The sequence below is a fragment of the Aptenodytes forsteri genome, unplaced genomic scaffold, assembly GCF_000699145.1.
Source record: "Aptenodytes forsteri isolate BGI_AS27 unplaced genomic scaffold, ASM69914v1 Scaffold65, whole genome shotgun sequence".
NCBI classification, from domain to species: Eukaryota; Metazoa; Chordata; class Aves; order Sphenisciformes; family Spheniscidae; genus Aptenodytes; species Aptenodytes forsteri.
In genome coordinates this window covers 8208118-8221747 of record NW_008795127.1, presented here as the reverse complement: position 1 = coordinate 8221747, position 13630 = coordinate 8208118, and the positions used below count along the sequence as shown (strand labels likewise).

The 13630-nt window shown below is 43.5% G+C and overlaps 1 protein-coding gene across 2 annotated transcripts in view; it reads right to left on the bottom strand.

Annotated features, from left to right (window-relative positions):
- The window catches only part of LNX1 (ligand of numb-protein X 1), a 71955-nt gene that overhangs the window by 35929 nt on the left and 22396 nt on the right, over nt 1-13630 (bottom strand). For both annotated transcript variants that reach the window (XM_009277416.2, XM_009277418.2), the window contains exons 2-3: nt 2700-2941; nt 388-543 (exon numbers count right to left, since the gene is read on the bottom strand). In XM_009277416.2, coding sequence (XP_009275691.1) covers nt 388-543; nt 2700-2941 — 398 coding nt within the window. The remainder of the gene's footprint in view (nt 1-387; nt 544-2699; nt 2942-13630) is intronic.

The window sequence follows — 13630 nt, the reverse complement described above, 5'->3', positions numbered from 1 at the left end:
GGCCTGATGCCCTGGTTGTCCTGCTCATGCCTTGTGAGCGCCCTCAAGATGAACCGCTCCATAATCTTCCCCGGCACCGAGGTCAGGCTGACAGGCCTGTAGTTCCCCGGATCCTCCTTCCGGCCCTTCTTGTAGATGGGCATCACATTGGCAAGCCTCCAGTCATCCGGGACCGCCCCCGTTAACCAGGACTGCTGATAAAATATTCTTGCCTGCCAGTCACTAACGACTTTCTAAAGAAAATAAGGAAAGATTGGTTTTTCTGTATTTTTTAATCACGCACAGCCCACCACATGAAAGGCATGTCAGTCATGGACATCGAGTTCCCACATGGATAGGGTCCCCTACCCCATTTTAAGTGATAACACAAGGAGAACAAAGCATTACCTTCTTCTCCAGCAGCAGAGTTTCCAACAGTCTCCACTTCCCGGTCAGCCTGGTTGGAAACCGCGCTTCCACTTTTTGTCCTTCGAAGAACACTGAACGCCTTGTTTATTTTTTTAAAAGATCTGCTTCTTATAGTGGAGCGTTCAAAGTGTCGAGCTGCAACAGCAGGAAAAACCAAATCAATACAGTTCAGCAGTTCTGGGCTAGAACCACATCATTTCTGCAGCTGTTGGCATATGACAGGGCATAGCAGCAACGGCAAGGCTGCCTGCACTTCACCTTTGCACCTGACTCCAGCTGATACTCCAGGGCTGCACCCACCTGAATCTGGGTACAATTATCCTACCTCTGTCCCACACCCTGGAATTGCCACCTCCCCTGTCTCTTTTGCCAGCCATGCACATAAATCTCCTGCGAGCGTGGTAGCCTGGGAGAGAATAATCCTCAGTCAAGGCAGAATCAGCAGCAATCCCGTGAAAAATGCATATAAAAGGAAGAAGCACTGCCCTTCCAGCAGTTCTGGGCTAGAACCACATCATTTCTGCAGCTGTTGGCATATGACAGGGCATAGCAGCAACGGCAAGGCTGCCTGCACTTCACCTTTGCACCTGACTCCAGCTGATACTCCAGGGCTGCACCCACCTGAATCTGGGTACAATTATCCTACCTCTGTCCCACACCCTGGAATTGCCACCTCCCCTGTCTCTTTTGCCAGCCATGCACATAAATCTCCTGCGAGCGTGGTAGGAGAATAGAGAATAATCCTCAGTCAAGGCAGAATCAGCAGCAATCCCGTGAAAAATGAAGGAAGAAGCACTGCCCTTCCTAAGCTATATAAGTACAAAAAAAAGCTGATACTCCAGGGCTGCACCCACCTGAATCTGGGTACAATTATCCTACCTCTGTCCCACACCCTGGAATTGCCACCTCCCCTGTCTCTTTTGCCAGCCATGCACATAAATCTCCTGCGAGCGTGGTAGCCTGGGAGAGAATAATCCTCAGTCAAGGCAGAATCAGCAGCAATCCCGTGAAAAATGCATATAAAAGGAAGAAGCACTGCCCTTCCTAAGCTATATAAGTTTGACAAAAAAAAAAGCTGGAAGCTGTTGTTAAAAACTCTTCTTGGAAAAAAAACAGCACTACTGCCTCAAAACCCTGCAATGCTTCCAAAGCTGCCAACAACAGCCAACAGTTTCATGTCAAAAATTCAAAGATTATCAGGTGGGAGGGACCAACTAAATCACATCTTCTAACTTGGGTAAGGCAATTAAAAAAAAAAATCGTAGTCGTTTTGAAACACGTCACTCTCTTTTCCATCCTGCTGAAGATATCTTTGTGGCTGTTACTGCTCTGTCTCTTCAAGCTCTGCATGATAGCCAAACATTGTAATCTAATAACACAGCATTCCCTCAAAGCAGACTGTGGTCTCCAAACTCAGTAAAACTGGAGGGATTTAATTTCATTCTGGTGTTCTCTTCTTGCCCCCTCCCTTTCCTCGCCTCTCTAGCCCCATGCACACAAAAGGATAGTGCTGCTCATTTTTTAGTCTTTCTTCAGCCCTTCATCCATCCTCCCAACACGCAGCTGGTACAACACAAGGCTGGATATTCACTTTGGCTTCAGAGTCCTCAAATACAAGCTTTGAACTCACCGTTAACGCTTCTAAGTCTGCCTGTGGTCAGGCCATGTTTTTCAAATATGACACTCATCAGAGCCAGATGCAGTGTCACAGGGTGAAGGATCAAGGCAAGCTTTCCTGGTGCAACTTGTCCCTGATTGGTTATTTCAGCAGAACCAGCTCCTCCGAGCCACACCTCCCTGGGAGGCTGGCAAACATCCCCCAAGCTCCCAGGGCACTTCTTAAGGTTTGTTTTCCTGCAAATACTTGGAACTGCCAAACACAGTTCCCAACAGGCCTTTGGGTAGGTGCCCATGGCATGGTCTATGGGGGTTACTTGGGCCACCATGTTTTGGTGAAGCCATTACACAGCTACACCATCTCTCTGGCACACCACACATGCCATTTGCTCTTCCAGCTGAGCTGACTTGCCTAAATAATCTTTCTTAAGACCTGCAGTTTGCATGTGTGCAGCTAGTCCATCTTCAGCTTGACGCTGCCCCTGGCCAAGCAAATTTGTTTTTCACCTCAAATCTATTGGGTCGCTGAGTGCGCAATTTGACAAGCCATGTAAAATTAAAGCTTTCGCTCTCCCTTTTTTTTTTTTTTTAAAGCCTCCAACAACATATGTTTCACAGAAAACGAACGCTGAAAGAGGCCACCAGGCTCCGAAACCATCATTTTTAGTTCTTACTTCTGTTTCGGTTGCTGCGATGCAGGTCTCCAGGGCTGCTGCCTGACTGGCTATCCTCCGAGGTGGGGCTGAAGGCTGGGTTCACCAGCCCCGGCTCGTCTGTCATTAAGGCGATGGCCGCAGCTGCAGAGAGCTCGGGGCCCACGGTGGCTACTGCTAAGCTGGAGCCATGGTCCGGAGAGCAGTCTTGGGAACGCCTCTTCCGTTCCTTAGTAAGGCCATAGTGGGATGCTCCTTTACATCTAAGGAGAAGGGAGGGAAAGGGAGACATGGTAACAAGTTGTATTTAGATGTTGCGTACTTATGGAAATTATCTGGTGCCAAGGAATCACTCAGAGTACAAACTGTGACGATCGTGGTGGCTGCTGAAATACAGACGCTTAACAAGAGGGAAAAATGCCAGTCCCATCATGTTACACAGAATAAAAAAAAAGGAAAACTCTCCTCCAAATTAGCTGAATTACCACCTTACATGGAAAGACTACTGCTGGTCAAGAAAAAATAGAGTGCCACAGCCTTGCCTGTAGTCTCATGTGTATAAATAGTTACTGTGGATGCAAGAGGACAGGAATAGCAGGTAGTTAATTAAACTAGAGGCTACAGTCTATAATTTTCCCCTTGCCTCTGATCAATGAAAGAGAGCAGGGTGAGGACTGATAGCTGCACCAGGTCTGCTGGTGAAATAACAGGCACCTTACCCAGCCCTGTGCCCTGACAAATCTTCCCGGTCACCAAGGCGGTCACACTGGGAGCACAGCGCTGTGGTCCTTCATGCAGGAGGCAGGGTCTGCCCTTCAGGTAGAGGCCAATGTAATCAATGAAGGGAGGGCTGCAGGCGGGAGTCGAACACCTGGGGACTGTGGAATCGAGTCCCCACACAGTACCTGTACAGACTATTTACTACTTGAACTGCACCTGAGGAATTGTTTTCAAATCCAGCCATGGAGATGAAGTTTCCAGCTCTGCTATTCCAGCTCATTTGAGACACTAAAATAGAGGGGTCATCACCTTGATGAAGGAAGAGGTGCAAGGGGGGGGGGTCCCACAGGCCGCGCAGCCCCACCAGAGACAAGGAGGGAGCGCAGGGCTCCCACCAAATGACTGAATGCAGATCCTTAGACCTCAGACAAAGGTCCTTGGGCCAGCCTGGGACTTCAGCAGTTTGGGGAGCTCAAGGCTGGTTCTAAAATAATTCTGGAGGAAAATCCAAATCCTGAATCCTGACTCAACCTCCGCAGTGACAAAATCCTCTGTTTCTGGTGGAGACATGCAAGTTCCCAGAAGAGCTGAAGGTACAGTGTTGTAAGAGGCAAATTACAAGCCTGCTTTGAAACAACTTACTTGTGGTCCCAACTCTCTGCTCTAGATTCATCCTAGACAGCAAAGGCAGGATGACGCATGGCATTTCTTAAGACTTGTTAAAGAAAGTCACTTGAATGACGTTAAAGGTCACTGTGCTCTTCGTGAGTCAGCTATAAAATAACTGAAGAGACAGAGTGGCCCAAGGACACAGCACCTGTGACTTTTCTCCGGGACCACTTCTGCCCATTGCCCACCCACTAGAACCTCATTCACTACATTAAAAAAAAAAATCTGCCTTTTAATCATAATCTAATGACCTTGTCCTACTTTCAGTTACTCTTGTCTCTTTCTTCATAGCAAAGTCTAACTGATGACTTTCATAAAAGTGCCCTGTAGGACTAACTCACAGAAATAGCTGCAGAAACCCTTAGGGAGAGAAAGCTCTTCGTAATATATGGCATGCACAAAAGGCAATGCATAATACATACAGTACACAACGCTAGTGGGTTAAGTGTCAGAAAAAGAAGTAGTACACTGAACAGAGGCCTTGGAAGAGAAATGATTTATGGAAGCAGCTCCTGGGACAGAAAGATGAGATGAGGACAAGTCACAGAGCTCTCTATTATCAGCTTTGGAGCAGCAGTTTAATTTCTTTTATGGTATTGGCTTTTTATGAGAGACAACTGAATTAAAAACTTTTTAGCACTAAATTATGATTTACCATCATTTACCTCATACTGCTTCTGACAACTTCCATCTTAAAAAGGAAAAAAAGCCCCAATCCAAACTGTATCATACTGATGCAGCTGTGTAAAGGCTTTGTATATGCTTTAAGGTTTGGATGGGAATGACTGTGGCAGAAGTTTTTTCTAAAACTTTTCACCAGAAAAAGGAGGTGTCTCAAAAGAAAATACTCTTGTGGAAGAGAAGGTTGGTCAACTATTTCAAAAGACCAACAAAAAGCTATTTGGGGCACCTGTTCCAAGATGAGACTGCAACAATAGTCACGTAAAACAGAAAAGAAGAGCTCTCCTGCCTCCACTGCAGCAGGCATTTTCCCATTCCTTTCCCCCAAAAGAGTTCTGACTTCCTCATCAGCTTGAGCTGCTGGAAGCTGCACACCCCGCCAGTATCCCACACCCTGGCAGGATGCTCTCCTTTTTATTTCGTAGGGAGCAGAACCACAAAGGCCTCCCCCTCTTGCAGCCTACCTAAACTTCTCCAACACAGCGTTTTGGGAAACCAGCTCCCCAGCATCCTTGTCCTCTCCCACTTGCAGTGCGGTCACATTTACTAATCCAGCCTATAAATGCTCAACAAAATAGTTAAAAATAGCCTAAAAAGCCACCACAATGAAACATAGACAAGGAAATGGCTTCAGGGTGAATTGTTTGCTGTTCTCAAAAGACAATTTCTGCCTTACAGAGTTCCTGCAAAGATTCAGAATATAGTAAGAGATATTTCTACTCCATATTTTATTTTATTTTCCTCTGTTTTCACTATGCCAGTAAAGTTTCAGTAGTTGATATTAGGGCACCAGCCTTGTGAATGGGTCCTCAAAAGAAGATCTTTTTTTTATTTTTAGTGTGTTGCATGAAGATCAACATGAAGCTCAGAAGAGGCTCTGCCCAAAGATTCCCAGCTACACGGATTCAATCACTGCCTGGTGCCCATCTGCACTTCACTACTAAAGCCTTCACTTTCTGTGGAAATCCTCACTCACTGCTGCTGGCTGCACTGCAGACACCCAGTTAACAGCATCAATCCAACAGCAATGAACAGAATACATTTACTTTGAATGTAGAGAGGGCTGACACAGTTTAAGATGTGGGTTACTGGAGAAGACAAGTTGTCATGATACAAAGCACAAGGCATATCTTTCTAACTCTGCCAGAAATAGTTAAAAGAGAACGAAAGCTCTTCAAGTATCAGCACTGAAGCTATTTCTTAAATGATTGTGGCAGGCATAAATGAACACAAATCAAGCCCTCTTTCTTCAGATTAACACAGTGTCCTTGAAGAAGAAAAAAAAGTCCCAAGCCCTCAAACATAATAAAATCTACAACAGCATCTCTTCACTTTCATTGTTTTCCTTATGCTGACACTGCTGTGATAACAGAAAACAGAAGAGACGACTGTCTAAGTAGAATCATATTTATAGTGTCTCAGCTACATTTTTCCATATGGTTGGATTTGGCTCCCAGAAAAGAGAGATCCATAAAACAGCTACATGCCAGTACTAATTATCTCTCTCAGTGTGATTATTAATCAGTTGCCTGATTTACAGCTGGAAGAGTGGGATACCTGATTAACGTAGGCCAGTCAGAAAGCGAACCCAATGTTGTCTGGTGGCCAAGGTGAACTACAGATTTATGTTCCTTCTCAATCATGCTGGGCAGCGAGTACGTCCGTGCAGCCTTACGGTACCGAAACAATTTGAAGGCCAAAACTGAGATAAACAGACACGAATAATGTGTGTTGTATAGTTCATGCCATTAACATAGTGTCACTAGGTGCATATGGGAAACTCAGAAAATGGTTCCTTCTGTTTGCACGGCCTCTTTTATGAAGCAGAAACGTGCTGTCCTAAATACTGGCTGTATGAACTAACCACTGGGCAGTGAGAGGGCAGCGGCGGCTGCTAAAACTTCACCTGGGGCTACAATTGTGGCTGGTATCAACGCTGGTGGTCGCAGGGCAAGCCTTGCCCCGCACCCTGCTCCACACAAGAGGGAGGCTCTGCAGTCCAGTCCTCAGGTAGCATATCCCAAGTGCTGGGGCCAGGAGATCCAAAACTCCGTGGCTGCTTTAACTTGGTCCTACCGTTTGTCAAAACAAGCTTCGGTCAAACTCAAAGCCAACAGAAACATTTCCACATTATTTGCAAATTCAAATGAAAACAGTGGTTTGAAAACAGAGATGTGTATGTAAAGGCAAAACATAAACAAGGACAACTGCATGGATTTTTCACCTCACTTCTAGTGATCTAAATGAAACAAAATCACAGTCAAAAATATATGTATGTATTTATAACGTATTTGATCTTTTAAAAATGCCCTGCTTTCTATCCGTGTCACTTCACAGGCTGCCCCTCTTTCTCCCTGTCTCGCACCTGACTGCCTGGGCAGGAAAGAGGGGAAAAAAGTGAATCTAGAGAGCGACAGTGCTTGTGAGCCAGGTCTGGCACAAATAAACAGAGCAGAAGCTCTCCCTGCCCAGTTCCAGCGGTGCTTTCCCAACCTCACTTCCAGTGCACTCATATTTTGGTGCTGTTTTGCTTTAGAGCAGCAGCAGCAACGGACACATTGTCTGAGTGCAATTAAGAATAATGTATACAAAGCACTCACGATTGCCCAGCAGAAGAAAATATTGCATAAAAGGCTGATCCAAAGCTAAACCCTGATCAGGGTAGACAAGTATGTTTCAGCTATGCCCTCAGTGCAAGCAGTCTCATCCCTGTGTAATTTGGGCTTGACACAAGCCAGGATCAGAAGTACCAACAATGTGTATCACACCCCAACCTCATCACACAAACTCCCCCATCTGTTCTGGTACCCCCAAACTGATCTGTCGGAAAGGCTGATGGAGAAACTGAAGGTGACCAACAAGGAGCGTTTTGGATAACCTGGTGCTGATAACCTCACTTGTGAGACCTGGTGAGAGGCTCCCGCCACGTCTGGGAAGGAAGCGGGGATTTGAAGCAGAGAGGTTGACTCACAAGAAGGTTTTGCAATTCCTGCCCCACGGGAACCATTTGCACCGTGTGTGTATCAACAGTGACTGTAGCTGAAACATAACCCAAGTATCAACCATACGGATTTCAGGCCAAACACCTAAACTTTAAAGCTTTCTGAAACTCCATCATAAGTGAATGAACTAATGTGGTCAGTTCTCAGGCAGAGATCACACCAACTCTTCTGATCTTACTTTTGCCAACCTTGCACCAGGAACTGGAGCAAAAAAACAAAAAAGGAGTGAGGCACCTAAACTCCAACCAAATCCCGTGTTACGGATCTAAGCTAAAAGGCAGCAAATACACAATCTCCCTTCCAGACCAACCATACCAGTGCTTAAGAGGCCAGAGACATCAACATTTTCAGCAGTGAAGGTGACTAATACCTTGCTGCTCCTTACACCCAATGATGTTGTATCATCCTTGCTCAGAAATCTGGCTTCTGTGAATCCTGGTCCTACATGCAAAATTCTTCTTTTTTGCTATATATGAAAATCAATTCTGGAACTGAGTGCTTAACAGCAATGCTTTTTCCTTGGTAATTCTGAGTTCTTGCAAGGATTGACAACTACATGAATGCTGCGTATGAAAAAAGCTTCATAAATAAGTACCTGTTTTATTTTTTTAAAATGCATTTGCCTTTTCTGCTTTTTATAAAGGATTGTGTCATGTCAAGAGCATTGCTCAGGCTACTGTAATCATCAGTTATGGCTAGGAAGGTCCTGCCTACATTAAACTTTCCTCAATATTCATAAAGAAGGGGATGAGCCATCTAAAAAGCAAAGCTTAAAATCCTGGATTACAGTTTCTAACCAACATTTGCTGAAAGCCAGGTTGCAAAAACCTTGTCTAAACATGCAACTAGAAACAGGCTGTTATCTGCACCTGCACTTTAATTTCATAATGCCAGCAACATTTCTAGATGCTCACCACTGCTGTTCTGTGTACTCTGTACCCTGGCACTGATGCACTTGGGTATCCTCTCCCTGATGGTCTCCCTTAGCACAGTGTCAGAGGCTTGCCATCTTGTTTGGAAAAAAAAAAATGCTCATTTCCCACCTAACTTAAGTGGGAAATTGTCCCAGTTACTATTACTCTTTCATTTCAATAACCCTATAAACAAAAGCGTTTTAGAGACAGCTTCCTGACACCTGGGGCATCAGGGCTGGCTGGGAGGGAGGTGCAGGCCAGCAGCTTGATCCCCGCTGCCTCCGGAGGGTTGAGGATGAGTGATTCCATCCTACGCCCCCATAAACACCGCTCTTCTCCATGTCAGCCTGGAGATAACTACGATAGAAGTTCAGATGAGGCAAATGGCTTCTCTGTGTAGCTGTTAGAGAGATTTTCTCATGTTGTTTACTCTCTATTGTCAACCAGAGACCTATGCTAAAGGATAAACACACAGTAGATTTAGTGGTTCTATATTTCTGCATTACTACTCTATAAATATTTATAAAGGTCCTCATAACATTTATTTCTTTAAGCTAAAGTTATTTAGCTTAAATACTTTCCCACACGATATGAAAAACCTCTCAAATATCTATTTTTTTTTCAGTTTAATTTCTACATATCCCTGTTATGGTTTTCTTATGGTTTTTGTTTTAATGAAGCCATCGTAATTCAACAAACTCTGGAACTACCTTACTAGTAAAGCCTAAAGACATGCTGTGTCCTATCTGTAAAGGTCTGACCCCAGGGAAGTGATGTCATTTTTACAATGCTTTTGCACTATGATGCTGTCAAACAAAATGTATTTGTATATTATATAAGGAACGTGTGCAGGAGTATCTGTATACTTACACTTCCACGTCAGCTACTCTGTATGAACTTGGGTGCACCACTAGAAAAAGGACTTATAGTTCCCACAGATTAAAAAAAAAAGTTTTTCGAAGCATATGAAGAAAATATATATTGAGCGTTCTTTATAATTACTGTTAGTCATCAGCTACAGTGACGAACTCCCATTTCTGTGATTTGGTTGCTGAGAAGGAGGAGCAAGCATGGCTAGAGATTTTGGTGCAGGCCCTTGAAAGTATTTTGCACTGGTGAAGAATGGAATTGCAGTTCAGAGTTCAGTCCCCACAGTTCCCAAAACTACTGATGGGCAGACAGCCGGTGCCAGACACAAACTGAACAAGCATTCAATGGAAACCAAATCCCCATTTTAAATTTGACTGCTCATACTGAGGGAAGGGAGGAATCTCCATATTCCCTACTAGTTTTCAGGAGAGTTGAAAGAACTTGGAACACATTTTTATTCTTAAATAAATTGCAGAGTTTAAACTTCATGTACGTGCTACCGAAGTATCATGTAACATGTGGTCATGTTTAAGCTTTTTTTTTCGTTCTCTTTAAAAAGCAAAAAGTTGTATTTCAACCACCATCATCAGCTTCCATTATGAAATCTTTTAAAAGGCCCATTAACCTCTATCATGGGGACAGGGAATTGGAAGAAATAGGTAAACAATACTAGTTGCCTGCAACTGTGGGCAAAAATCATGACTGGGATTCTTGTGCAATGATCCCAGTTGTTGTTGGAACTGTGTACAAATTGTTGGTCCAGATCATGTTCTCTCCCTCCCCTGACACTTCTTCCAGGCCATTACTTTGTCACTGATGATTTTGAAACTACAACCGTACTGACTTCTCTTCAAGGTTCAAGCATCGTTTCAAGTTCTAGTCTTAAACCATTACAACAAATTGCAGCTGTCTTACACATAGGGGAATGGAGCTGTAAATTGCTAGAGACAGCTGAGATGGGCAAGTCAGCATACGGGCTGGAAATGCCAACTTCTTGCATGGATTAGCGCAGCTTCTATATTGTGCCTAACACAGCCACTACTTTAGAGAAGCTAATACTCACTTTGTGGCTTCACCTCCTGCTGCCTCTTTCCCACCTGTGCCCAAGCCACCAATGCTCTGAGAATGCACAAGGGCATCAGCAGCCTTGTTCCCGCTGCTCACATAAGGCATGGCCTTGGATCGCTGCTACAGCTTCTACTTTTTCCAATGCTGCCTTTAAATGTAATGCTTGTAGAACACAAGCAGACCTCGAGCAACAAAAATGAGGAATTAACCAGGCTGAAAGACTGCAGTCAGCCTATTAATCATTATTTGCTCCTAGATTACTATAAACAAACATTTTTCATCACAGGGGAGTTACTGGCCAGAAGTACAGAACCACAGTGATCTTGTGTGATGCAAAACAACAGCAGTATTTATTTATACTGAACTTACTCAATTAAATACTGAACCTCCCCAAGAGTAAGCTAATAGTATTAAACATATCTCATGCAATCTACTCACACCAGCCGACACAAACAAGGAAAACAGAGGAGCAGCACACTATCTCTAGCTCTTGGTAGGAGCTCAGGTACTGCCACAGCAAGGAACCTATGAGTACATGGGTAGGAGAGTCAGAGCAAAATAAGAGGGAAAAACAAAACATGTGGCACTAACATTTTTGAGCTGGTGAGAGCCTGTAAACCTTGCTGATGGCTTCTAGTGCTTTTAGCATTCAACAGCTTATAATACATCATTTAAACCCACTAATCCTGTTCAAGTGCTATATTAAAGTCCTAAAGTACTAAAAGCTCCTCTTGACTTCAGCGAAGCTGGGGCTTGATTGAAAATTTACCAGGTGCTTTCATCACCTTCCAGAATTGCACCGTGTTCTACACAATGCACTTAAAAGCTTCAGCTTTCCCTGCTCTTGAAGAAGAGTAAAACTGGAGCATTGTTTCAAAAGAAAGTGAGAAAACATAAACTGGAAAGACGCCTGAGAGGTTTCTTCATGGAAAACTTAGGTACTTATCCATACTCTTATATTCTTTATCTACAATCGGCATGCACGAGGGAGCAATCACATGCAATGTGTGTCAGTTGGGTATTTGGAAAGTAACATAACACTTGCCATCAACAGCTGTCAGAGTCATATCTGGTTCTCAGGTCCATCCAAGACCACTCAAAGAACAGTGCTGGTACTCTCCAGGCAATCTTGACCACTGATTTTGCCTTATACTAATAAAATAACAATATAACCTTTTTACAGTAGGAATTGAGATCGTATGCAATGAGACTGCAGCAGGATCACTGAATATATTCCTCATTTAGAACCTTAACTGAAAAATGAGCCTAAGGAAATTCACAGCATATATATATATACAAAGGCTCAAAAAATGTTAATGCTCCTAAAATCAAGTTATCTGTGACAAAAATAACAAGTGCAAGGACAAAGAAATTCTTAAGGCACTGCAATGCTATACCTCACACAATCCAATACACTGCGTTTTTCAAATTATGTGGATACACATATAATTAATGTTAAGAACAAGCATTCAATCTATTGATTCATGTGTTTTTCATGTTTATTGTTCAGTGTTTTGATCACCGGATTATATTCAACAGGTATAACTAGTCTCCTGGAGACTTAGTATCTCAGCATTGTCTTCCCCTCCTACTATCCCCACCTATACTATAAAAACTTTATGATGCAGTGAGCAAAATATGCTTGCAATGGGACAAGGGGTTTTGGTTTTTTAACAAGAGTGACAATATCAACGTAACCCGATTCTTGCTGCTACAGACAGAAGAGCCTGCCAGACAGAAACTTCGTATTTACACATACTTAGCACACATTTCTTTTTAAAATAAAACTAATTACAATATCTGCTATGTCACAGACTCAACAAGCCAGGATTACTGAGAGCAGGTTTGAGGCTTGTGTTGGCACAAAGCAGTGACACAGGCACATAAGTCCCTAGATGTAAAATAATAAAAAGGGAACATTGCGTTCAATTTCAAGATGTTTTCAACCCAGGGCTTGCATTTACTAATATGTTCTCCACTGGAATTTGAAATTACAGGAAACAATGGGGCTGCTGCCGGTGAATAACGAATGCTGTCTTTATGCTCTCTTATTGACAGAACATGCTATGGAGAGCCACCCACAGCTCTAGCTCTGGTGGCACTTGCCTCTGACCTCAGTGACCCAAAAGTCACATAAGATCCCTTTTAGGTCAGCATGGGTATCTAAATTACATTGCTAACACATCTTGGTACACATCAAGCTCTGAACACATACTTGCTTCCTCATGGGGAAGGTCAGAAAAAGGAGGTCTCGGCACGCCTTCTCAGAAGTTGAAAAACGACAGAGATCCCTGTCAGATGCCCATCTGAGTATTGAGCAAACATCTCTGCCACCTTGACTAAGTAGCGTCTTAAGATGTCATAAATGTTTCCCATTTTAAAAAGCAGTGCTCCTGTCTTATCAAATCCAATGTCTGATATTCAATGAAGACCCCGAATCAGTGCTGTAAGAAGTGAACTGTATGTGACTCATGAATCACTGTGTCTTAAAACTCTAAAACAACACGGGCTCCTTGTAGGGGTGGGGAAGGAAGAGTACAACATTTCCTGGTGTATCACAAAGCTCAGTTTCCAGGATTTCAGCCTAAATGAGTATTGACACTGGCATAAGAAGTACATAAGTCACACTGTTGACTAAATATCTCGTTACACTAGTTTTTTGTGAAGATAACATAGCCAACAGTACATTTTGCTAGAGAAACACCATTCTGGCTCCTACTCCTCCTGGCTCTGCAGTTGTCCCCTTTGCACGTATGGGTGGAAGAAGATGGATCAGAGGGATGTTACGAGACAGTTTACAGAACAAAACTTCCCAAACCCATTGGACATGCAAAAATCTTCACTGCTTGTGGTTTTATGGATTCCACCCAGTTGAATATGAGATATTTCAGTGAGATATTTCACCCTCCCATTAAAACAAACACACATTGTAAAAGCATTTAAAGGCTCCAGAAAGTCCATATCCAGCCACAGCACAAGTATGGCTGGAATGTTGTTTACAGTCTTCTGAAAGCTCACGTGGTCGGAA